Source organism: Notolepis coatsorum, assembly GCF_963971535.1.
Source record: "Notolepis coatsorum genome assembly, chromosome: 11".
Classification (NCBI taxonomy): domain Eukaryota; kingdom Metazoa; phylum Chordata; class Actinopteri; order Aulopiformes; family Paralepididae; genus Notolepis; species Notolepis coatsorum.
In genome coordinates, this window is record NC_140175.1 from 38,333,302 (window position 1) to 38,358,972 (window position 25,671).

A 25,671-nucleotide genomic window follows, 5' to 3' on the forward strand; every position below is an offset into this window, starting at 1 on the left:
CAGTAGGGTCTCTATAGTCACAGTCAGGACAGTAGGCTCGCTCTACAAGTAGGCTCCCTTAAAACGCTAACGCTATTAAAAAAAAAATACAGTATAGGTTAAAATAAGAATATGACTTGGCCAGAAAAAAAGTTCAGTCAGGAGATTTTTTTTTGCTTTAATCCCTGCATTTAGCAGATGCTATTATACCAACGCGACTTAGATTTAGTGCAATTAAGTGGCGAGAAATACAACGCTTCGGCGAGAGAGAGTGGTTACAAAATTCAGTGTTGCTCCTACCAGCTCCCAAAATGCAGCTACAATCCCATCGGGGCTACCTAAGTCGAGCTACAACAAAACACAAAACTAGCATTGTGGCATTGCATTGGTAATACAGTATATTATGATACAATCTAGTTGTTCTAAACAAAGTTGGATCTTACCTTAATTGTTCTTCACGTTATACTTTTTGTTTGAGCGTGCAGCTTCCAGTAGAACCTTATCCTTGATTTACGCTTCATTCCATACAACTGAAGTTGGTCTTGACTTGAATTTCAGCCTAATGAGCTCCACACTGCACCGGTTTCATTGGTCGGTCCACGCCATTGCCATCAGGGAAAACACCCTCTCAACGAAAGCGTTAGTAACGAGGATGCTGATTTCTAGGTTGCTTGTGCTGCCTTGTAATGTTTTTTCTTTGTTTTTTTTTAACAGTGCGCTGAATTACTACCAATCAGATCTGCGATATGAGGTAGCGTCACAAGCAATGTGGGTGGACAAGAGGAGGGTTGCTAGGGTAACGTTTACTGTAGGGAGGGCTTTTAGACCCATGTTTTTTTTTTGCTTCAAAAAGCGGGACATCATCTCAATATGTGGGACGCGGGACATTGGGTCAAATGGATGTGCAGTACAACCAAAAGCGGGACACCTGGTCACCCTACCTGAGGTCCTTCGTACGATATTCCGCTTGTCAAAGAAATTCAATTATATCCCTTAGAACACAGACACAATGTAGTAGGGCCTCAGGCCAAATTTAATCCTCCATTCCAACATTATTTTTGGCCCTCCTTAACACTTTTGCAGCCAACCACGTATATATACGTTATTGGGCACCAGCGGTTAACGGCCAAAAACGTATATATATATGCTTTTGGATCATTTTCCCTTTTTTCCGATTTTAATATCCTATTCAATGTCAGGGACCTGTATGTTGCCGTTAAAAGGCATACTGGGATTCCGAAGGTGCAGTACCGGCCAGATCCTGCTTGTAGGCAGTATCGAGAGTGCAGTAAAACCCTGTTCCAGACCGCGTGCTACGTTTAAACCGCTCCGGACGGACTTTTCTACTAATGTGAAACCTAGGGCTTCACCCGATCGCATTGAATCGTTTTCGGGACCATATGCTCGACCATATGTTGTGGTGGGTTATGTCGTGGACCAGATGGACATAGGATGGAACAGATGGCGATCAAATAATTGGAATATTCTTTTTGGAATACCACCGACCACAGGTAAGGACAATCTGACGTCAATTTCAGCTTGATCGTGCAAGGTTATCATACCCATCCCCCTAATCGGCTTGTGTTGTGGTAATAACGAATGACGTTACTGGCAATCAATTAATCAGAAACGACCCCCCCCCTCTTTCATGCATTCATGATGAAACATAATACCTATGATATAGATTTGATTTGAAAATAGTAGCTTGTCCAGGGACGAAACGCCAATGGTTTTAGTAGAATTCACGTTGCGCCCTGTAGCCGGCCTCCCAAGAATTAGCCCGGATCATTCCGAAATTATACTATTCACCACGGGATAACGCGTGAACGTATTCATGAAAAGATTCATTCTTTTTTGCATCTTGAATGGAAGATAGTTACTGTCAAATGACCATGGTATTGTATCCATAGCTATAATATAAAATATAGATTTAGCTCTACAAACAAGGTGACACACAGTGACACTATGTAATGGAAAGCTGGCCCAGCTATAGCTAGATGGGGAAATCGAATGGCCGCGAATGTGTAAAGAATATAGACACTATTATTGTATGAATATGACGAAATTCAATATATAAATTGAATACAGTAAAGGGTTCCAGAAATTGAAAAATGCATTCCATTTGTTCTGTTTTTGGTGCAAAGGAGTGATCTTGAATTGACAATGACGCACAAAGGCACAAACATAAGATCTAAGACACAGTTATTAAACTTTTTACATTTAAAAATAATGTTCAGTTGCTTTCTAGCTTGGCCAGCCTTGCATTAGGGAAATAAAAATCTAAGAAGGATAGATAAAATGTTATGGTTATTTTACGTCATTTTAAAAAGCCTCAACTCAATAGACCTCTCACTGGTGACATATCTGGATGCTCCCGAGTCTCCAGATTCTCCTGCAGCTATAGGAAAATAAATTGCTCCTACTTCATCTGTGGTTAATGCAGCTGATGTCACAGTGAACTAGGGCTGACCTCGACTAGTCGAATAGTCGACTAATTGCAGATCAGGTCACCCAATGTCACCTGCGTCAGTGCATTCTCTGCAACATTTAGGCTTTTAAAAATTGGAACGTTAACAAAACATAGAATCCTTTGCTGAAAAACCCAATTTTCACATTAACCCAACATGCTGTATCAAGGACAAAATTACTTGTAAACGGGGAAGGAAGGTTTGCACCAGGGCTTGTCATAATGACATGACAGCATGAGAGATCTGTTACTAGATGAAAGAAATTCAAGGCCTTTCAGACTTTCACCATTATTTCCATTCAAGAAAAGCATTGTATGCCATCTCATTAAAAGCCCTGAAGTAATACCATTTCATTAAAAGCCTTGAAGTAATACAATTTCATTAAAAGCATTGAAGTAATACAGTTTCACTAAAAGCCTTGAAGTAATACCGTGAAAAATATCACAATACTAACCATCACATATCAATACAATATGTGGGGGGAAAGAATCAATACAATACAATATTTAATATTTTTCCCTACCCTTAATCTGTATGTATAGAAATATTCTTCCGATATTTGGGGACCCCTCATGTAGACCGAAGACCCTGGCCAAGAAGGGGAAGTGTGCATCACTCAGGACTTGAAGACCCAGATCTTCCACCACTCCAGCTGAAGTTCCATTTCAGTCCAGTGTTTTGGTCTTCAGCCAACGCTGATGGTTAGAGCCTCAGGGCTACACCCCTCGTGCTGCCCTGGCTGTGTTTTATGACCCACCCTGACCACCCAGACTTGGCCCAAGCCCCTCACTCCATTACCGGGTCCAAAGCTGCCACGTTTGGCCTGGGGGGCGCAACACAGGCCGGAAGCATTAAGTCCAGCTAATACACCAAGCCCCCGAGGGCCCAGAGACACGCTCATTAGATATACTACCGCAGGGGCCGGGCTAAATAGTGGAAAGTGTCACATGTTTGCACAGAGAGAGAATGGCAAGAAACATCCTCGCCTGGAGCTAAAGACACAGATGGCCCTTCATCCCTGGTCACTATTGGAGGCTAGAGGCTAACGGAGGGCTAAAGGCTAACATCAATGGCCTGACGGACACTGGCCTCACTGATCACTTCGGCTTGACTGACAGCTTTATGAGCTGTAATAGCAACTTAAAAGCAGTTCAGAAGGTTGGCAGAGGTTGTTGGGATGGAGATTTACGAGCACTGACGCACAAGCTGTTGAATGCTCGCTTTTGGAACTAAACCTATTGCAGACTTATAAAACGTCAACACCACTCAGTATTCAACCAAGGTCTGTTTATGGTGATTTTGAGACATCATTCTGCCTCCACTAGTTTCTATGGAACGTGTTTTAGCTCCCGAAAAAAACAAGTAGTTTTGATAACGGTTGAACTGGTAATGAGACGTCTTTTAGTAAAACACCAGTGCAGTGGTAGACTCTATTCTTGCGTCTCGGGGATTCTTTTTAGCTGCCTGCGTTGCGTTTTCACACATATTCACTCTGTGGCTTTATTGAGCGCCCTATGACAAAAGCTGTTTTAGTCGTCCTCACAAAGGCCCCCCGAGTCTCCTACTCCTCCTCCCTCTCAGCACAAGATCAGCGCAAGAATGTTTCATTTCATTATTCTCCCACCTTTTCATCGCGGCCCTTTCTCACCAAACGTTTCTCACTTATAAAAAAAAAAGAAATATTCAAAAAGAGAGAGAATATTTTAACAGGAACTTTTTACCCCAGTCCCACTCATCTCACTCGCCTTAAAAAAAGTTTAACCCCCCCCCCCTCCTTCCCCTTTCATCCCAAAGAAGGAGAGAGGAAAAAAGAGACAGAGAGGAAAAATGTAAAGCAGTAATTTTTCCTACAACTGTGTCTGCGCTCCCATTGTCTGCGCTGTTTCGGCTGCGAAAAAAGAAACCTGAAGAAAAGGATTGTCGGGGGGGGGGGGGGGGGGTTGCAGCCGCACCCCCCCTTCCCAATGAATGATAGAACCCGCGAGAGGGACAGAGAAAGAGAGAGCAAGAGAGTTTAGGGAGGAGAGGCCGGCCCCTGCACTCCAGCATTCACACCCTCACTTAATTTATTTGAACTTTTAATCGAATTATTAACCATTTGGGGGGGGGGTTGTTGGTGTGCTATCCACACTACCCTCTCCTGCGCTGTGAGTGTTCGTTTGCCCCCCTACCCACCTCTTTTTTACACAGGAGCCACCTGAGATTCCCGGGACATGGGAATGGGACCAGCGACAAAGCCTCTTGTCAGGACGAATATTTATCAAATCCTTCATGTGTCATTATCCAACCTGGGTCTTTTTTTTCTACTTATATAAATTTAAACACGGACAGGCGAGCAGAAGTCCTGCTCACAACGCCGCTTTGAACGGCAACCGCAAGCGTGCTAAACCCTAGTGAGACGGATGTACGGAGGATCGACTGTCAGGCGATTTGTCCTTTTTTGGACGTTTTCTCCTTCTTGTCTGGTCTTCAAAAGGCTTTTACCTCCACCCCTCACCCCCTTCCTTCTCTCATGTCCCGATGTGTTCATCCTCCTCCACCTTTGACCTCTGGTGTTGCTAGTTGTGGGCAGCGAATAAGCACGTCTGCGACATTGATTGATTGGTATACTTGGTTTAAGTGGCTTTCAAAGGGGATGTTTGTGGACGTGGATGTTGTTCGGGCCCAAGTTGAGGTGTGTGTGTGGTGTGTGTGTGTGTGTGTGCACGCGCGCGCGCGTGTGTGTGTGTGTGTGTGTGTGGTGCCAGGGGAGGAAATCCACAGGGGCTTTGGGCCTTTTGAATATCCCTAAATATCACAGAGCAATCCCTGAAATTATAGGTGCAGAAAATGCCATTGGAGGGGGGTAAAACGATAGCTAATGTTACAGCTTATCTTATTGTATTCCAGGTGTAATAATAGGAAAAAGTTAGAGGTTATTTATGAATGATACAATTGTCCCATAAACACTATGGGACGATATCAAATTCACATGGACAATAAAGACTCCCTTTAGAGAATTTAAAGGTCCTACCCTGATGTGCGTGTGTTAGAGAAGAAGTCTGGAGAAGAAAAAGTGAGATGGACGGAGTCTCGCCTTCGCTCCCGCTTGTCGATGTTCCATAGCTCTCGTAGCGCAACATGCGACACTCGAGTGACACACACACACAAAAAAGGCCATAGCTGGAAAAAAGCCTGGGTGTGTAATTGAATTAGGGAAGGGCCTGCCCACAATTTCACAGCCTTCAAATGAGCTGAGCCTTTGAATTTATTAGCACTTTAGTCTTCCCACCAAATTCCCTTCAAGTATTCTATCATTATATACCCCCCCCCCCCCATCTCCTCCTCCTCCTCTCTTCACATTCCCCCACTCTCAAATCTCCTTTTCTCCTCTCTTCCCTCGCTACTCGCTGAGACATTCTCACATCACCCACCTGACCTGTGAAGTGGTGGCTTACTGCAGTGGTTTTCTCTCAATAGAATGGACTCTGGTTGAATGGACTCTACAGTGGGCCTGTGTGCGGCTGTTGTCTCGGGGGGGGGGGGGGGGGGGGGGGGTTGCACAGATATACAGGCTTATGTTATATCTGATCTTAAAAATACTAGACTTCCGCATCAAAAGTCACGCTAGCGTGTCGGGACTCAAAGCAACTGGGCTTTTTTGTCTTTTTCACACATTGCAAGATATGAATATGAATCTCTTAGTGGAGAAAGGGGATTAGTCTGTATCTCACTCACAATGGCAACACAAACAAATGGGGACCTGACCAAGAAGGGCAGCAGTACATACAGTAATAGTTCCAAGATGCAACTTGCATCAAGACAAAGACAGATGTGCAATACAGCAATACAGTTGCAATTTTACAAAATATCAGGATTTCACAGCAGATGATCCAGAAATTTTTCGCGCTTTAAAACGATGCAGATGTTCGCCGGGAACGGCGATGTTGTTGCCTAGCAACTAAAAACACTGTTGAAACAGTTGATGAGAGTGAAAATAGCAGGCTGGTGATGATGTTCTGTGTTCTGTCATCCTTCTCTGACCCATCTCTCACCCCCCCACCCCCTTTTAGGAGTGCCTGTCAAGGTGACGCATATGAAGGAATGTAAATCTAAGGACACGCCACTGGAGATCTTCTCCTACCTCAATGAGATTGGGTAAGCTGCATGTTCAGAGTAACTCTGTGGCATCCTGATTTTAAAGGGGAATGCCACCCATTTTAAGAATTCACATAATGTTCTTCCTGTGATAGTTCAGTCAGTGACATAAAACAACTTCTCCTAAAGCTAGAAACCGGAGAGAAAACCCTCTCTGAACCCTCCAAGCTGGCATGTAAAAGCTGGGGGCTGCTCCATAGACAATGAATGGGACTCTGACTTTGTGAGATCATGAAGTGTTTGTGTGAGCTCTTACACCCAAATTAGGTTTTTAATTCTGGTTCGGAACTTCTAGCAATGCTAGAATATAAACCTCATTTGGGTGTAAGAGCTCAAACAAACATTTTATGGCGTCACAAAGTCAGAGCCCCATTCATTGTCTATACAGTCCCAGATTTCACATCCCACTTTTAGATCACAGATTAAAGGTGATTGACTGATTTCTAGCTTTAGGAGAGAGTGGTGCTTGTTCACAAATACTGACTGAACCGTCCAGGGGCACAGCAAGAACATAATGTGAATTATAAAAATTGGTGACATTCCCCTTTAAGCAGCAACAATGATGGCTAATGTTTGCATGTAGAGGTTCAACTCTGCTATAGTAGTATAGTATGCACTTCTCAGTGCAGACAAGAGGATATGAGCACGGTTGTAGTCTATATGAAATAGTATGCACTTCTCAGTGCAGATAAGAGGATATGAGCATGGCCCACCATTAGAGGGCAGTGTATGTAACCTTTCGCCACTTGATCAGCATCTGCTGCTATTGTTGTACCAAGTGATAGTTGGAAATGGTGATTGAATGATTGAAAACTTTATTAACAGATTGCAGAATGGGTACAATACAGTACGGCTCAATACAAACAACTGCTAAGAGGATGCAGTCAGACCAGAAAAAGACTTTCGTCTTGTTTACATCAGGGTCCTCCATTTTCAATTCATCAAGACATTTATGACATACAAGACATACAAATATACAGTACTGTTTAAGAAAAAGAGATCATAAAAAAATATATACATCCGAAGGGGAAGAAACTGTACATTGGAGGGGGTTGGGTGGGTGGGTGGTGTAGGTTTTTTGACATTTACCGGGGCCCGTTTCTAATTGCAGCCACCCGTAGGTGCTCTTTGAGAGCGGTTTTGAAGGAGGGTAGGGATTCACATTCCTTTACGGCTGTGGGTAGGGCGTTCCACATTATTGTGGCATAATTGCGAAACGTGTTTAGTCCCTTGTTTTGTGAGCGATGGTACGAGGGGGAGTGGAATGGCCAGAATGTGACTGTGCAGACTGACAGGTTGCTGCCTCTTCTCTCTCTCTCCTCTCAGAGGAAGACATGGAGTTGGTCGCATCGACATAGTGGAAAACCGCTTCATCGGCATGAAATCCAGAGGTGAGGAATCAACAGGGATTAATCGACGTGTTCGAACAGCCTATGTGTAAAAATCGAGCGGCGTGGGGAACAAATCTGGTAGCGTCCCATACAGCCTATGCCTTTTCCAGTATGTTACAAACTGTCAAACTGTTATTTTTACAGTTCCTATAGTGTATTAGTGGTGCGTCATGACGCCTTGATTGTAGGGAACATTGTATTATTTATTTTGGTTCTTAAAAGTTCTGCTCCCTCGAAAAGGACAAAGATGGAACGCGTATCCTCCTGAAATCCCGCGCGAGGCTTTATAAATGCTGTCCAAAAGATGCGTACCTGCACCGTAATCTGAAATAAGTGCTGATACTTTCCCGTCTGATTCCATTCAGAAGCCTTCCTTTCAACGTCTGGGGCTTTCAGGCAATTGCAGTTATTTTGCGTGAGTGCTTAAAGTGTGCCGCTTGCATAAAAGCGGTCTGGGAGTGAGAAGCGTGGCCCGTGCACAAACATTATGTGTTTTTTTTTCTCTCTCTCTCCCCCCCCCTCCCCCCCCTCTGCCTTGAGCTCAAAAGAAATGTCTTTTCTCTGTGTCACCGGGGAACTGAGGACCCTGGAGTCACCCCTATTCACTCACCCATCCCCACGCACGCACACACGCACACACACACACACACACACACACACACACACACACATGCACACGCACGCTGTGCACAAATAGCAGTACGTACGCTTCATTGGATATATACAAACAAGGGTCAATTCACATCTGCACATATGCCACTCACACACACACACACACACACACACACTAACACACCAACCTCTCCTGAGCATGGCTTTCTTCTTTTTATTGTTGGGAGCAACAACAACAACAATGTTGATAGTGGAGACGACTCCAGTGGCTACATTGTGCCCTCACTGCATGTGTCACCCCCCCCACCGCCACGTACATACACACACACTGCTAACCCCGCCCCCCGCTCACACGCAGCGCTGTAACTGGTCAAATCGACTGTCCGACAACAACACTGCGGTCCACGGCGCTGAGTGGCAGGTAGAAATTGGAAAATGGGCGAAGCAACACTTTTCTCTCCTGAACAAAAGATCAAAGCGCTTTCTTTTCCTCCGTTAAGAGCAATAGGAAGAGGAGGGACATGAGGTTTGTCCAAAGTGGTTGAATAACTGCTGTGTGTGTGTGTGTGTGTGTGTGTGTGTGTGTGTGTGTGTGTGTGTGTGTGTGTGTGTGTGTGTGTGTGTGTGTGTGTGTGTGTGTGTGTGTGTGTGTGTGTGTGTGTGTGTGTGTGTGTGTGTGTGTGTGTGTGTGTGTGTGTGTGTGTGTGTGTGTGTGTGTGTGTGTGTGTGTGTGTGTGTGTGTGTGTGTGTGTGTGTGTGTGTGTGTGTGTGTGTGTGTGTGTGTGTGTGTGTGTGTGCGTGCGTGCGTGCGTGCGTGCGTGTGTGTGGTAATGGTCTTAGCACAATAGCTGGCATGGCAGGACTGAATAGAGAGACATGTCATATTTGTGTTCCTCCTCCAGAGCCGGGGTCACGGGGGAGGGGGGGGGGGGGGGGGGGGGGGGAATGTCGCCACGAAACATCCGACCTGCCTGTGTTTTCCGCAAATGCTGTTGTCCACCTGTCAAAGTCCCCGTCACACCTCTCGACTCTGGCCGCGTCGGTGGCGTTGTTGGACACAGATGGCAAATTGCTCTGTCTGATGATGAATAGGCGGCTGTCATCGCCAGACCTCAAGCCCAGCGTCGAACTCCGGGCGGCATTGACGCCACCGGGTTTTGGTTGATCAAAAGTTACATTCTGAAAGTTGAAATTAATTCTTAATTGATAGTTTCCTTATTAAAGGGGACATATTTTAGTCCCTTTCAACAAGTTAATATAGGTATTTGATGTCCCCTAAACATGGAGTTTTCTTGCTGAAAAACCCCACTCAGATGATTCATTCTAGCTGCCTCTATACCCCTCTGTTTCAGTCCTGTTCTCATTCTAGCTGCCTCTATACCCCTCTGTTTCACTCCTGTTCTCATTCTAGCCTGTCTCTATACCCCTCTGTTTCAGTCCTGTTCTCATTCTAGCTGCCTCTATACCCCTCTGTTTCAGTCCTGTTCTCATTCTAGCTGCCTCTATACCCCTCTGTTTCAGTCCTGTTCTCATTCTAGCTGCCTCTATACCCCTCTGTTTCAGTCCTGTTCTCATTCTAGCTGCCTCTATACCCCTCTGTTTCAGTCCTGTTCTCATTCTAGCTGCCTCTATGCCCCTCTGTTTCACTCCTGTTCTTATTCTAGCCTGCCTCTATACCCGTCTGTTTCAGTCCTGTTCTCATTCTAGCTGTCTCTATACCCCTCTGTTTCAGTCCTGTTCTCATTCTAGCCTGTCTCTATACCCCTCTGTGTCAGTCCTGTTCTCATTCTAGCTGCCTCTATACCCCTCTGTTTCACTCCTGTTCTCATTCTAGCTGCCTCTATACCCCTCTGTTTCACTCCTGTTCTCAATGGGCCGTTTCTTCATTTCCCATCTAGCAGTGGTTCACAAGCCCGTACCATCAAATGAAATTCAGATCCAACTACCAGACTAGACATTGCAGATCAAATATGTCTTGAGATCATGGTGGCCGGGTAGCACAGCGGACTAAGCGTCTGTCTACCATCGCAGATACACTGGTATCGAATCCGGCTGTTAGCTGTGCCTCCGGCTTGGCCGGTCGTCATACTGGCACAATTGGCAGTGTCAGCGGGAGGGAAGCCGGTGGGTGGTAATCTGGTCGTTGTAAACAGCAACTCCTACAGGTCAGTCAGGGCGCCTGCACAGCGAGGGAGGGAAATGGTGAAGGTAGTGTGACCTCCCACGCGTTACACTTCACCAATGAGAGTCCTCGCTGCCAGGTGAAAAGAGGCTGCTGGCTGTCTCCTATGTATCGGAGGAAGCATGTGATAGACTTCAGGGCTCCCTAGACCGACCAGTGGGGGGCACATGCGCGCAACGAGGGGGGAATTGGCATAACGACTAAATTGGGATGGGAGAAAAATACAGAAAAATAGGAGGAGAAAAGGTGGATAAAAAAATATATATGACTCGAGATCCAGAAATAGCATAGCCAACTTACCGTAAACTATTTTGCCAGAAACATATTTTAATAATACGAATAATACATTTCATTTATATAACACACTTTAATCTTTAAACAAGATTTCAAGGTGCTTAGATTTTAGGTTCAACTTTAGATAGAAAAGAGAAGATTTACAAGCAAGCAAGATCTCTTCACACTCACACACACGTGTGTACGAGGTCTTACTAACTACGGCGATTGTGGCTACAATTCTGAATGGCTCGTTTCAAGAGGGAGGGTTCTTGTCACAGCTGAACTGCAGAAAAGGCACAATGCACATATTTTCTCAGCCCTCATTCTGTAAAAACAATGCAAAACACAGGAAAAGGCATGGGTCCCCTTGAGGATTCCTCTATACATAATAGGAAATTGAGTGTGTTGCTATCCTGTATCCCTGTAGTAGAATGTTTTACTTAATTATGTTAGTTTACTTGTGTTTTATGGCATTTTACCTGTGTGAATGGGTACTGGCAACATGCCGGTGAGGCTAGACGGGTTCAACCCAGGTTAGATAAAAACCTTTATGCACAGGTAGCCTTACCCACAACAACTGTTTAAAAGATTAATACCTCAAAACCACAGGGTGGGGGTAGGGGTAGGGGGTGCTATCTCCCTAAGCCTAACTAAGCCACCTCTGCCAGATAGCTGTTTTTCTGTTTTATTGTTCACTTGTCTCTGTTAAGCTAGCTCTCTTTTGGAGCGCTTAAGCCTTAATGTGGTTGGAGGGCAGTTTTAACTGTGTTTTATCTGATGGGACCGGAGGAAATGTCCCTACGCGTCCTCCGAGAACCCGGAGCGGATGAACCCACGCGGCCCCCGACGGCTCAGGTCGCCACCTTTTTGGGGGGCTTTAAGTGATTATCAGGTCGGCTAAGCTCTGTTTTGGGTAGCTGAAGCCACGAAGTAACACCTCTCCGTTTTCAGATTAGACCCAGCGTGTGTGTGTGTGTGTGTGTGTGTGTGTGTGTGTACGGGGGGGGGGTCTTTTACATCTGAGTTTAGCTGTTCACCTGAGCAATGGCAGAGTAGAAAGCATTTGTCTGTTAAACCGGCTGTGTATTGGAGTTAGAGGAGCAAACAACTGAAGTGTAATCAATAAGGAATAATCTGCTCAGCAGCATAGAGTGAATGCAGAAGGTCTGAGTGTTAAAAGTAAGGAACCGTGTTGACATCTTAGACGTAGATACAGTTTAACTTTTAACAGAAGCACATGCCGTCGTCGGGGCTCCTCCCGTCCCTCCCACTCCTCCACATTCCTCCTCTCTCCTCCCCTTTGTTCCGGACTGACAGCTGAGCGACAGCTTCATTTCTCCTGTCGTCTCCTTCGTGTGTCCCCCCCCCCCCGCCCCCGCTCTCCCAGGTCCAGAGGAGGTAAATTGCAGGGTAGGCAGAGCCCCGGCCCGGGTTCCAGGCTGCCACGGGGCCTCCTACCCCGTCATTTAGCCCAGGAACAGGCTTATCCCGGGGCTGTGGAGGGTGAGTCTGTCAGAGGACGGATGACTGACGGCTAATAGAGCTGTCTCTCTTCATCCTGACGCTCAGGATTGCCACTGAGAATGATGGTGGGCACTGGTTGTAAATGTGGGGTTTGTCGCGAGAGATTTGACTCACACGGGAGGACCGTGTTCCCATTGTCCATTGACACAGTCTGGCAAAAGTATTGTGAAATGTGTTCTCTTTGCTGTATGTTGTACTGTAGTTACTTGTGAAAGTAGAATTGTATGTATATGAGGCAAAAATGTGGATTACGAATGTGGATTACAGGCTATCGATTCTGTATTTGCTCAGATATTAGCTAATATTGGGGGGGGGGTGCAGCAACTGTGAACAGTTGACATGCAAGCAAAATCAAAAAGCTGACATTCTGACAGTGCATATAAAATTGTGAATTTTGATTTCTGATTGCTGAGTGGTATGTTGTGTGTGTGGTTCACGCTGAGGTCCGGGGGTGAGCGGGGGGAGGGGGGGGGGGGGGGAGAGCGAACGAGCGAGTGTCCATGTATATTGTTTTTTTTTATGTATTATTATTATTGTATTGTGATATGTCTTTGTTAAAATATTTGATCACAAAATCAAAAAGCTGACATTCTGAACTTTAGTGTCAAATAGAAGTTTATGATTGGAAATGCACATTGTGTAAAACCCACACGACTTTTGCCTATTAATGTTCACACACGACTAGACTAAATACTAAAGTTTGGACGGATCAAATTTGCAGTCATTAACTCTGCTGAATGTCTTCTTTGCGCTGCGTGTGTCGTGCGCCGGTCGGTTCCTCAGGGATCTACGAGACCCCGGGGGGCACCATCCTGTTCCAGGCCCACCTGGACATCGAGGCCTTCACCATGGACAGAGAGGTGCGTCGCATCAAGCAGGGCCTGGGCCTCAAGTTCTCCGAGCTCCTGTACAACGGTAAAGACACACACGGTGGACCACAGCACACCACACCCTGCGATCACGTCTGATTGAAAGTGCATTGTGTTATTTTACTGTCGTGTGTATGTATGAAAGAAGCAGATGTAGCGGTAAGAAGCAGGACCCGAAATATCAACAACCGTTGAGTTGAACTCTCCTGAAGACATTATTTTGTATGTAGCAATGTGTGGTGGTGTCAGCACATCGCTGTAATATCACTAGTTGCTTGTGCCAGAGTGTTCATCACTTCATCACTCGCAAGGAAGGTATATAGTCAGGGAGGAGGAGCTGTGTGTGTGTGTGTGTGTGTGTGTGTGTGTGTGTGTGCGCGTGCGCGCGTTGTATGTTAATGCACTTTAACCTGCTTGTCAATTGCGCACCTATATAACTGACAGACTACACTGGGGGGGTCATCACAACGAAGCAGGCTATTCTCAGTCCTCCCTCCACACTGGTGGAACGAACTCCCCACCACAGTCAGGACCGCTGAATTGTTCGACTAAAAACATACCTCTTCAAACAATATCTGAAGGAGAAAACAATACGAACTTTTTACTGTTATGTACCCTAATACTATGCTACTATTCTTATACTCTACTACCTATATTGCTAATTATGTCTATACTACTACTATGCACTCCGAGTGTAACACTCGAGCTCCGTATTTGACCCACAATGCCACTGATCCTTAGCTGCCAGGGATGTACCCCTCCTGCTGGTGACACGTTGTTCACAATCTGTAAGTCGCTTTGGATGTAAGTGTAGATGACTCAATTGTAAATTGACAGACCTCTTTCACATCTGATGACTATGATTACAATATTTGATCTCCCTTGTCTGTATGTAGTTGTATGTGAACATAACTAAGTGATTTGTGTGTGTGTGTGTCAGTGTGTCAGCGTCAGTCAGTGTCTCCTGGCTCAGGTGTCTTAATCCTCTCTCCTGCCCGGTCTCTCCATCCCCCTGGCCTTCATCCACATAATAGGATCAGCACCATTAGAGGCTGATTACTGGGCTACTGCAATTATACCCTCCAGAGAGAGTTAGGTTGAGGAAAGGAGAGAGAGAAGCCCTGCCTACAGAAAGCACACACACACACACACACACACACACACACACACACACACACACACACACACACACATATATATATATACACACACACACACACACACATACACACACACACACGCATATACACACCCACACACACACACACACACACACACATATATATATACATACACACACACACACACACACACACACACACATACACACAGACACACACACATACACACACACACACACACACACACACACACACACACACACACACACGCATATACACACACGCATATACACACACACACACACACACGAAGGCTACAGGAGGGGGCTAGAGATTAAACTCATTATGGATTTTCAAAGCATAAAAAACCCATCAGATACACAGACACACGGCCAGAACCATAGAGGATGAGCTGAGTGGCTTGTTGCTACAGTGATCTCTATAGTGGGAGTCCTCCCACACACACACACACACACGCACACGCACAGACCCCGCCCCCACCTGCGTCTGTCATACGGCAGGATTATCCAAATAATTCCTCTTATTGCAGCAGCAGCAACTAAGCAACATTTCCCCAAGGGGATTAATAAAGTATCTTATCTATCTATCTATCTATCTATCTATCTATCTATCTATCTATCTATCTATCTATCTATCTATCTATCTATCTATCTATCTATCTATCTATCTATCTATCTATCTATCTATCTATCTATCTATCTATCTATCAGGTAAAAACTACCAGGTAAAAGGTTTGGACTTTATACAAATGTGACTCTATCTGTATAAAGATGCGTACAATATCTCACCCTTTATAACTGCCATTGTTAATGTAGTAGAGGTTTATCTATGCACACGTGCTGCAGGCCCACACACACACACACACACACACACACACACACCCACATGCATCTTGCAGGAGACCAGTTATCCCACTCAGTTATCACACTCGTCTGACAACGAGTCCCACGTCTCTCTGACAGACAGTGATAACTGACTAAGACTCAGTTGACTGTGATTCAACCGAATGAGATTATATTCAGTGTGTGACTTGACAAGGAAGCATGTACAAGTTCAAAAAGGCTGAAAGGAGGAGGAGGAGAGCCTTGTCTTTGAACGTGGACAGATGACGAGGTGGAGGTCAGCCATTGATGAGAGGAGGACCCCCTGCTGGGAGGGGTGTGGCTGAACCCCAGCCCCACACGACACACACACACACACACATACACACACACACACACACACGCACGCACACACGCACACACACACACACACACACACACACACACACACACACACACACACACACACACACACACACACACACATATATACCCTGGGCCCATCTGTCCCTACATAAGACTGACAGACCAGGTCACTGGAATATAAAGCAGAGCGGGTGGTGTGTGAACCTTACCTGGAGCTGAGATGAAGGGGGGGGGGGGGGATGGATTCGGGGCGTGGGTTTTAAGGTATTAAGGGGGGTTGGGGTCAGGGGTCATTATGTGTCCGTTTGAGCCACGCTGCTAATGGAGGATCAAAGTCACACATCTCTGCTGGCCTTGTCCTGTTCTATTATGAAACTGCTGCTGTTGTGTCATTTCATAGACGGGACACGTTATGTCATTTATTTTAGTTGTAGGATTTAATGTCTTTGTTTTTTTTTTTATCCACTTTTTCTCCTTATTTTCTATTTTTCTCCCATCCCAATTTCGTGTTTCCAATTCTCCCCTGTCTTGAACGTTGCTCGCATATGCCCCCCACTGGTCGGCTGTAGGGAGGATAGAAGCCTTGCATCACGTGTCCCCTCCGGTACACGAGGAGGCAGCCTGTCACATCTTTTCACCTACCAGCGTGGACTCTCATTGGCGAGGTGTAACGTGTGGGAGGCTCACACTACCCCCGCTACTTCCTGTCTCTGCTGTGCAGGCGTCCCCCAACCGACCTGTAGGAGTCGCTGTCCACAACGTCCAGATTACCACCCATCGACTTCCACCTGCTGACTCTGCCAATTGAGCCAGTATGACGGCCGGCTCAAGCCGGAGGCAATGCTGACACCCGGATTCGAGACCGGGGTCTCTTGCATTGGTGACGAGCGCAATCTCCGCTGCGCCACCCAGCCATTTAATGTCTCTTTGTTTGCTGTGGTCCTGTCCACCAGTAGTAGCACTTTTTCTGGGTTTTGTTTTTGTTCTATTAGTGTAAGATAAGTTAAGATAAGATATTCCCCTTGGGGAAATTCGGTCGTCATAGCAGTAGTAGAAGACATAAATATAGGCAATAAAACTATAGTAAAGATAGTGTAAACAATATAATTAACTCTGAATATAAGAATATGAGCAAGTAAGCAGTGTAATCAAAGGTACAGATGAGGGTCAGTGTGCCCCATCAGTTATATTGTTTGTATGTTACAATAAATATGGGCAATAAACACTTAGAATCTGAATATATACTATGAGTAAGTAAAGTATACAGGACACAGGTTCAGTATACATAAGTTACCCTAACTGGCATGATATACGTCATATGTTATACATTGTAGTCTGTGCAGTTTAGGTGGTAAGAGTCAGACACACTTAGTTATCAGCAGTGATGCCACAGATTACTTGTAAAAGTAATTTGATTACTTATTACTGATTACTCCTTTAAAAAGTAATCTTAGTTACTTTACTGATTACTTGATTATCAGAGTAACTTAGTTACTTTGAAAGTAACTAGGTTACGAAGTCGTCGTCCCTGCTGCTGCCACAACATAAGAATGACAAAAAAATTTTAGTAAAATGTACTCAGTTTGAGTAAAAGGTACTAATAGGGCAGGTAGGCCTATCTATAGATCTATAGATTTCACAAAAGATAAATGGTCAATAACACCAACACCAACCAACGAACTAGATTATTGTACCGGATCTCCTCTCTGGTAAACAAGAATACCCTGAAGACTCTGGCAGGAGCACTCATTCAAGGGTACTACGACTATGCGTGCACCTCATGGTACCAAAGCACCTCAAAGGCGCTTAAAACAAAATTACAAACATCACAAAACAAACTGGTCAGACTACTACTTGACCTGAACCCCAGAACCCACCTCACCCCTGCCCACTTTGACAACCTAGGATGGCTTAGAGTAGACGACAGAGTACAGCAACTTGCAATGGGCCTGGTCTACAAGATACACTATACGACCGGGGTACCCATGTACATGTCAAAATACTTCCCAAAGGTCAGTGAATACCACAACCACTACACCAGAGGAAGCTCAACAAATCATGTAAAACCCAGATTCGGCTCAAACAAGGGACTAAACACGTTTCGCAATTATGCCACAATTATGCCGCATGTATATATTCCCTCCCCGCCGTATGTATATTTCTCTCCCACCCACCCACCCCCTCCTAATGTACAGTCCCCTCCCCATCATATGTATATACTCTGTCAGGATCTAGGGGTAACAGTACTGTATATTTGAATACCGTTTATGTCACAAATGTATCAGTACTAAATACCTATATGTCCCTATGCCATAAATGTCATGTATGTTGTGTATGTCATAAATGTCTATATGAATTGAAAATGGGGGACCCTGATGGAAACAAGACAAACGTCTTTCTCAGGTCTGCATCCCCTTAACAATTGTATGTATTGAGCCGTACTGTATTGTACCCATTCTGCAATCTGTTAAATAAAGTTTTCATTCATTCATTCATTCACCACATGTAGGCTGATATGTAGCCTACCTTTGAGGCCTGCCCTATTCAGATATGGTTCTAATGTTCCTAGTGATGCATTGTGTTCTGTTTGTTTTGTTTAATCCCAGCGTCCTGTGTTACTTCTTACTCTAAAGAAGAACTGCTGAACATTGGGAAATCAATCCCACTTGACATTTTCCCTCAACTACTCACCCGCTCCACGGATCTGTTGGATGTGCTCGTGAGGGGAACCGCGGTCTTCATCCAGGCTGTGAAGTGGGTCAGGCGGCAGCGCGGCAAAAGGGCTGGCTCCCTGGCTCGCCTCCGCCGGAGAGGATCTCGTCCTCCTCTCCCGGGTATATTCCTCTCAAACGTGAATTATCTCTGCAATAAAATGGATGAGCTCCGGTCCCTCGTAGCAAAGAGCAATGACTTTCGCTCAACAGCAGTGTTCGCGTTCACGGAGACCCATCTGTCACAACAATAACAGCCGCGCCCACCAGCATGGAACAACTTGAGGTTGCGTGCTGTGACGTCACTCCCCCAATACAAGGAAATACAGCTCCAAGCGTATTTTTGACTGTCTAAAACGAAATAAAATACTGCATTCCGCCTGCATTATGAATTTATGATGAGATAGTAATGAAATAGTAACGCACAGCCACTTGGACAAGTAACTGCAATCAGATTACTGGCTTTTAAAGATTAACGCGTTAGATTACTATTTTCGGGGAAAAATTATCAGATTACTGTAACGCGTTACTTAGTAACGCGTTAGTGGCATCACTGGTTATCAGACATTCTAGTAGTTCTCGAGTTATGCTGTCGTTAGTTCTCCAGCTGCTGGCAGCGGTCCCTGCCCACTGTTGAGATGTGTGGGAATAGCTGTGTGTGTATGTGAGAGGGAGAGAGAGAGATATAATTTCATATTCTAACACATAATACCCATGCACAGGATTTGATGCAATTATCCCTTACAATCTAATCCCTTCTGCATCCTCTCCTTGTTAATACCCTCCTCCCTCCACCGCTTTGTCCAGGCTTCTGGTACAGTCCGGAGTGTGAGTTTGTGCGCCACTGCATAGCCAAGTCCCAGGAGAGCGTGGAGGGCAAGGTGCAGTTGTCCGTCTTCAAGGGCCAGGTCTACATCCTGGGACGAGAGTCTCCCAAGTCTCTCTACAACGAAGAGCTGGTCAGGTAAGTCAGAGCAGGGGTTCTCAAACTTTTTCATTCCGCGACCCCATTTTATTTAGGAGATTTCTTTTTGCGTAATTTCAACGTGGAATTAAGGAATATCAAAATAAAAGCACACGTTGTTGAACTTGATCATGTATATTTATTAGACATTTATATTACAGCACTATGTTATCAATACACATTTATAAAATGAGGCATATTTAGCCAGACTATTGGTGAATATTACCTGGAAGATGTGCAGATACTTTTCTCACAAATGATTCATTCGACACACGCATAACTCATTCAGCACACACATACTGTAACTCATCCAGCATACAAATAACTCATTCAGCACACAAATAACTCATTCAGCACACAAAGACTCATAGACTTGAAATGTCTTGGTTGACTGAGACCCTGATGACCCTAATGTGTTGAACAACTGACCTACCTCAAACCTCGCCCTCTTTTCTTGATCCTCCAATCACAGCTGTTTGCACAACTTTTGAAATGTTGAGGGGGAAAAAGTGAATTATGTCCGTTTCCATCAGTTGGGTTGAGGTGAATAAACCTTCTACCTGAACACAGAAGTTCAATGTCAGAAAGGAATATCCAATGAAAAAACAAGCTTGGCTGTCTAGAATTGTCTACTATTGTCAGCTCACGTAAGACCATATATTGTGCTTTCTGAAGCAAGATGAAAACAGGCCAATATCTTGATGCACAAACCAACAGGAGAGACTGGGAGCGATTGTAACAGGGGTGATGTATCAGGCTACCTAAAGCTATTCTGCCATGAGATATGGGAGAGGCATGATGTGTTACGGTGTACATCCATGAGATATGAAGAAGAAGAAGAAGAAGAAGTCTTTATTTGTCATGCAGATTTAACACACACATGCGATGGGCGACCCACAGGAACACACACACACACACGCATGCACTGAGTCGCTGATGAAATGTTCTCTGCACTTCCCATCCCGTGAAGACCATGTAGGCTAACCACTAAATAACCTCTAAATTCCGTGCTTATTCCAATCAAATGGAATATCTCTGCACTGCTGCTACACAGATCAGTGAAACTGACTGAGTCAGTGTGTCCATGTTAAGATATGTTTTGGAGCCAAATTCAAAGAAGAAAATGTTTACACATTGTAGTTTTAAGGAATTTAAATGTTCAGGGAGGCCTGTGTGTACATCTGCAAATAAGAGAACAAATGAGAGACGGAGAGAAAGACACAGATAGAGACTGATGAGAGAGCAAGTAGGAGAGACACAGACAGAAAGAAAGACTGATAGAGACACAGACGGAAAGAAAGACTGATAGAGAGACAGACAGAAAGAGAGACTGATAAGAGACACAGACAGAAAGAGAGACTGATAGAAACACAGACAGAAAGAGAGACTGATAGAGACACAGACAGAAAGAAAGACTGATAGAGAGACAGACAGAAAGAAAGACTGATAGAGAGACAGACAGAAAGAGAGACTGATAGAAACACAGACAGAAAGAGAGACTGATAGAGACACAGACAGAAAGAGAGACTGATAAGAGACACAAACAAAAAGAGGCACTGAGACAGACAGACAGACAGACCAAGAGAGAGAGAGAGAGAGAGACTGCCTGCTAGAGACAGGTGGTGCTGGTTTTGACCTGCCAGCCAGCGGCAATGACCAGTCAAACGGTACAGTAGAGTCCTATCACTAGCATCAGCTCAGCCAGCCCCGTCCTTCTGAGAGCTCCACATCCACACACCAAGTGGACCCTGGACTTACAAAGACATCAGTGGAGTGTCAAGCTCAATTCCTGGAGGGCACACACACACACACATGCATAAAGCACCCCTCCCTCCAATGGCCTCTTAGCTGTGGAACAGTGAGTCCATTCAGAGGACTGACACACCGTGCCCTCTAGGCCAGCTCAGCGCTGACCAAAGCAAAGACCAACCTCCTTCCATATGCCTCGCTTTCTCCCCTTTCCATCTCTCGTCCACCCACACACACACACACACATACTACACTTCTGCTGTAGCGCTAATGGCATTTTCAGCCAGGGGGGGGGGGGGGGGGGAGGGGGGGGGGCAGAGAGAGAGATGGAGAGAGGGCGGAGGAGGTGACGTGTCAGAGTTCTGTTCTTTTTAGTTTGGTTCTGTGAGTGGAGCGTGTTGATTTATTAAATCCGTCCTGTTCATTCACACATCATTATTCTCATAGTCACTCAATGACTCACTCGCACTCAAACTAACTTACGACTCACACTCACTGACTCACACTCACTGACTCAAATCAATGACCCACTTACTCACTCACTCACTAAATAAACATACACTCAAGTGACTTCTGTCACTGACAATAACTTGTATACTCATTCCCTCATCCGTAGCATCCCTACTCCCATTACCTTATAAGACACATGGGCCTAGGGGAGGGGGGGGGGGTCGTCACATTGGGGTGACAGGGGGTGTTGGATTGCAGCATAGAGAAAGTCCTCAGGCCCTTGGACAGATGGGCCCACAAGTGTCCCATGAAGGAACCCATTGTCATTGCCCCCCACCCCCTTCCTCCTCCCCTAAACCGTCCCATCACCTAAAAACCTGGCACAGTTGCAATCACGCACACACAAGCACACGCACATGCACACGCTCCTTAAAGATCCTGCTGTCGCATTCACACTAAGGTTCTCCCCAGGATCCCGTGGCAAGAAGGTTCTAGGGTGCCGTTAATGTTAGTAATGAAATTATATTCCCAATTCTTGCACTCCGTAATGACTGATTTTGAAGGTTTCTGAGGTGGTGCTGGAAATTCATCTCTCTCTCTCTCTCTCTCTCTCTCTCTCTCTCTCTCTCTCTCTCTCTCTCTCTCTCTCTCTCTCTCTCTCTCTCTCTCTCTCTCTCTCGCTCGTACCATTTTAGAACCCTGGCCTGCATACACCTGAAAGAAACCACATACCATACACAGTTACACACACACACTCATTCACCACTACCTGAAGACCCACCTGGCACACACACACACACACACACACACCGGAGTTTAGGAGTGTAATTGCTGCCAGTGCTCCATGCACTCTCCACCGGGTTCCGGTAAAACCGTGTGATTAACACAGCGGTGCTGCAGCCGCACGGCGAGAGAAATGTCACCCTACTGGCCGACCGCTGCCTCTGCTCTCAATTAGACCACAGGGTTTCCCAGAGCTACACACACACACACACACACACATCTCACGTGCAAACATACTCATATACACAGTCAAATACACACATTGTCTCAGGTCTGCACACACACACACACACACACTTACACAACACGAACACACACAACGCGGTATTCTCCGAGGCCACTCGGTCATGTAATAGTGGTTAGCCGCTAGGTGGGGAACCTGGTATTGAGAGTTTTTGGCATCCGCCTTTCTTTTCACAGTCTTTATTCTATCGTTTGTTGGTAATTTCCTCCCCGGCTAAGTGTTTTTGAAGGATGAGTGTAGAGCCGAGAGATGGGGGGGGGGGGGGGGGGGGGGGGGTTAGAGAGGGAGGAGAAGACAGAGGGAGGGGAATGTGTGATCACTGCAGGTAGAAACTGCTGTAATTATAGAGCGCACACACACACTCTGTAGAGAAGGGACAGCGCAGCGAGAGGCCCACACAATGGAGGATTCTCAGCAGCTCAACAGTTTATAGATTTATCGCTCCTTTAGAAGAAGGGAAAAAAGAGGTGGGGGGGGGGGGGGGGTTGTAAAAATATTACAGGACTTGAGAAAAATCAAGTTACGTGGTCGTCCTTTTTCTCCTGGCTTAGCCCGGCATTGATACGATAGGGTTGTTTTGGAAACATGTTACAGAGCGTCGGTAGATGTTTTCCCGCATCATCGATCGTCTCCTTTTCACGAACAAACGGCTGAGAATGGCATTCAAGAGAGGAATTGATTTGAGACGTTTGTCCTCCTCAAAAGGGATATTTTTTTTATGGCAATGATTCATTTATCCCAGTAGTTGATGAGGCTCCATACCTTTCTATTTAGCACACCTGATACCGTTCCATTGACACCCTCCCTTTTGTCGCTAAGAACTCCCCCCAGACACGGAATCGGTAATCTATACATACAGCATGTTTGATCTGTTTTCATCATGAGAGGGACCCTCATGACAGAGATCCTCTTATTTGTAATTCACCAGACATTGTGTGAGTCGGATGTTGATGCATGTGCTTGTCTGTTCGTGTGGAAATATGTAATTTTACTACTATGTAATTACATGAGAAATCCATACAATAAGTCATCAATCCGACCAAGACCGCAGTGTCCTGCCTGAAACTATTGATATAATTACAATTATATGTTAAATTGCAACTGTAATGAATATGCATATTCCCTCAATTACTTTTGTATATGCTATATACTGGTCCTATTGACTTCTACATATATAAATACATGATTTATTATTTATACATATTTATACATCTCCTAAACCGTAGGTCCGATTGCTACCAAATTGTCTGTGGATCATTACTGGAACAGGTTATAATTATTTGTATAAGGCTTATTGATATCTAATTGTGTTGTGAAGATATTGACCAATGAACTTCAGAAGGGCGTGGATCAACACATAAATAGACCAAAGTCAACAACCATTGGGCCAATCATCATAAAACCTGCAGGATATGTCCACATAAGTACCTGATACACACTCTGAAAGTTCCATTCAAATCTTCCATTAGGGGGCGCTGCAAATGAAATAAATGGACATGGCATTACACAAATCAGACTATATAAATCTATAAATCTAATATTTTTGTCCAATCATTACAAAACTTGCAGGATATGTTCACAACACTGTTAAACCACATGTGTAAAACTATTTTGAAATTGCCCAATAGGAGCATCACCAGGTCCAAACATGTACATGGGCCTGGCAAGGAAAATGTCAAAGAAAATGGCTGTGGCACAACACTTTTTGACTATACATCAAAAAGGGTTTGTACAGTCTTTTTAAAAACTCACAGGATATGTTTCATAACACTGTTGAACCACTAGTTCTATCCATGAATCACAATTTCCAATGTAAAACGATGAGACTAATCTTTGCTGTAGATGTAGCCGGTATAGATTTCAAAATAAGTGCTGCCACATGACTCGCACGTGTTGCTCACATTATGCTGACGAGACACCATCAATTTGAAACATTTTGTATTTTATCTCTATTCACCCTCCAGCATGGACGTACAGGGAGATTATGATCCATGTGATGCCTCTGGCTTCATCAAGATCAACGCCGTCAGGTCAGTACTTTGATCTAGTACCTTGACTCAGTCACAAGTTCACAAACTCAGCCAAGAACAAGTCTAATTACTTGATGCTACTCGATAGAGCTGTTTCACAGTTATAGAATGTCCATTGAAAGAACTGACTTAAAGGAAACCTGAAGGAAGGCACAAAACAACACCCATCTCATTTCGTGGAACCTTGGTTCGTTTAGTGTCAGTACTAACTGGATATTTCCGGTTAGTCTGGATTTCACAATTCACCACGGTGACTCCAAAGTTATGTCATCATTCCTGGGGGCAAGCGTCATTTTGACACAGTGAATCCTGAAATCCAGACTTAGGAAATTGGAAATATCCAACTGGTAATGATGACACTTGCATACACATTTGACCAAGGCTCTACCAACTTAGATGTGTGTTGTTTTGCAACGTTGTCTTTCATTATGTCCTGTCCTATTCATCTTTCCTTTCATTCTTGTTTCTCTTTCCCCCGTGGCTTTATTTCACAGGCTAAGGGAGCATCATCGCTTGCAGGGCTTGGAAGGCAGCAAACACTAAGGCAGTGTGATCTGCGGACCCTCTTCCTCCAGCAGCTCGCTCTGTGGACCCTCATCCTCTCGTCTCTGTCTCTCTCCACTGTGTTCTGAGCAGTAGTTTTTAGACCAAGGTGCCTCGTGTCATATTCAGTACCAGCCCTTTGCCTTACTATCTGCAAATAGTTATAGACTCTTGGTCAACATGTATAGGTTGCAGGAGCTCTTTGTTATAGTAATAAAAATACTGAACCCGGGTTGAATCTTTCTTCTTCTTTTTTTACCGGCAGGTCTGTGAAGGAAGACACTTGAATGCATAAGTAAAGGTGATTTATTTTCTCAATCAGCTGCACAACCAAGGCAACACACTTCTTTACACAATAACATGCACACCCTTTTAATCCTCACTCCATTCTGACCGTGATTGATAGTGGAATTCCTTTGGTACAGGGCCC

The 25,671-nt window shown here is 45.0% G+C and overlaps 1 protein-coding gene across 1 annotated transcript in view; it reads left to right on the forward strand.

Annotated features, from left to right (window-relative positions):
• ass1 (argininosuccinate synthase 1) overlaps window positions 1-25,467 on the forward strand; it is an 83,206-nt gene extending 57,739 nt beyond the window's left edge. Inside the window, exons 10-15 of the mRNA XM_084324624.1 lie at window positions 6,500-6,584; window positions 7,911-7,975; window positions 13,353-13,484; window positions 19,286-19,442; window positions 24,633-24,698; window positions 25,193-25,467. Coding sequence (XP_084180750.1) covers window positions 6,500-6,584; window positions 7,911-7,975; window positions 13,353-13,484; window positions 19,286-19,442; window positions 24,633-24,698; window positions 25,193-25,241 — 554 coding nt within the window. The 3' untranslated portion in view covers window positions 25,242-25,467. The remainder of the gene's footprint in view (window positions 1-6,499; window positions 6,585-7,910; window positions 7,976-13,352; window positions 13,485-19,285; window positions 19,443-24,632; window positions 24,699-25,192) is intronic.
• The last annotated feature ends 204 nt before the right edge of the window (window positions 25,468-25,671 follow it).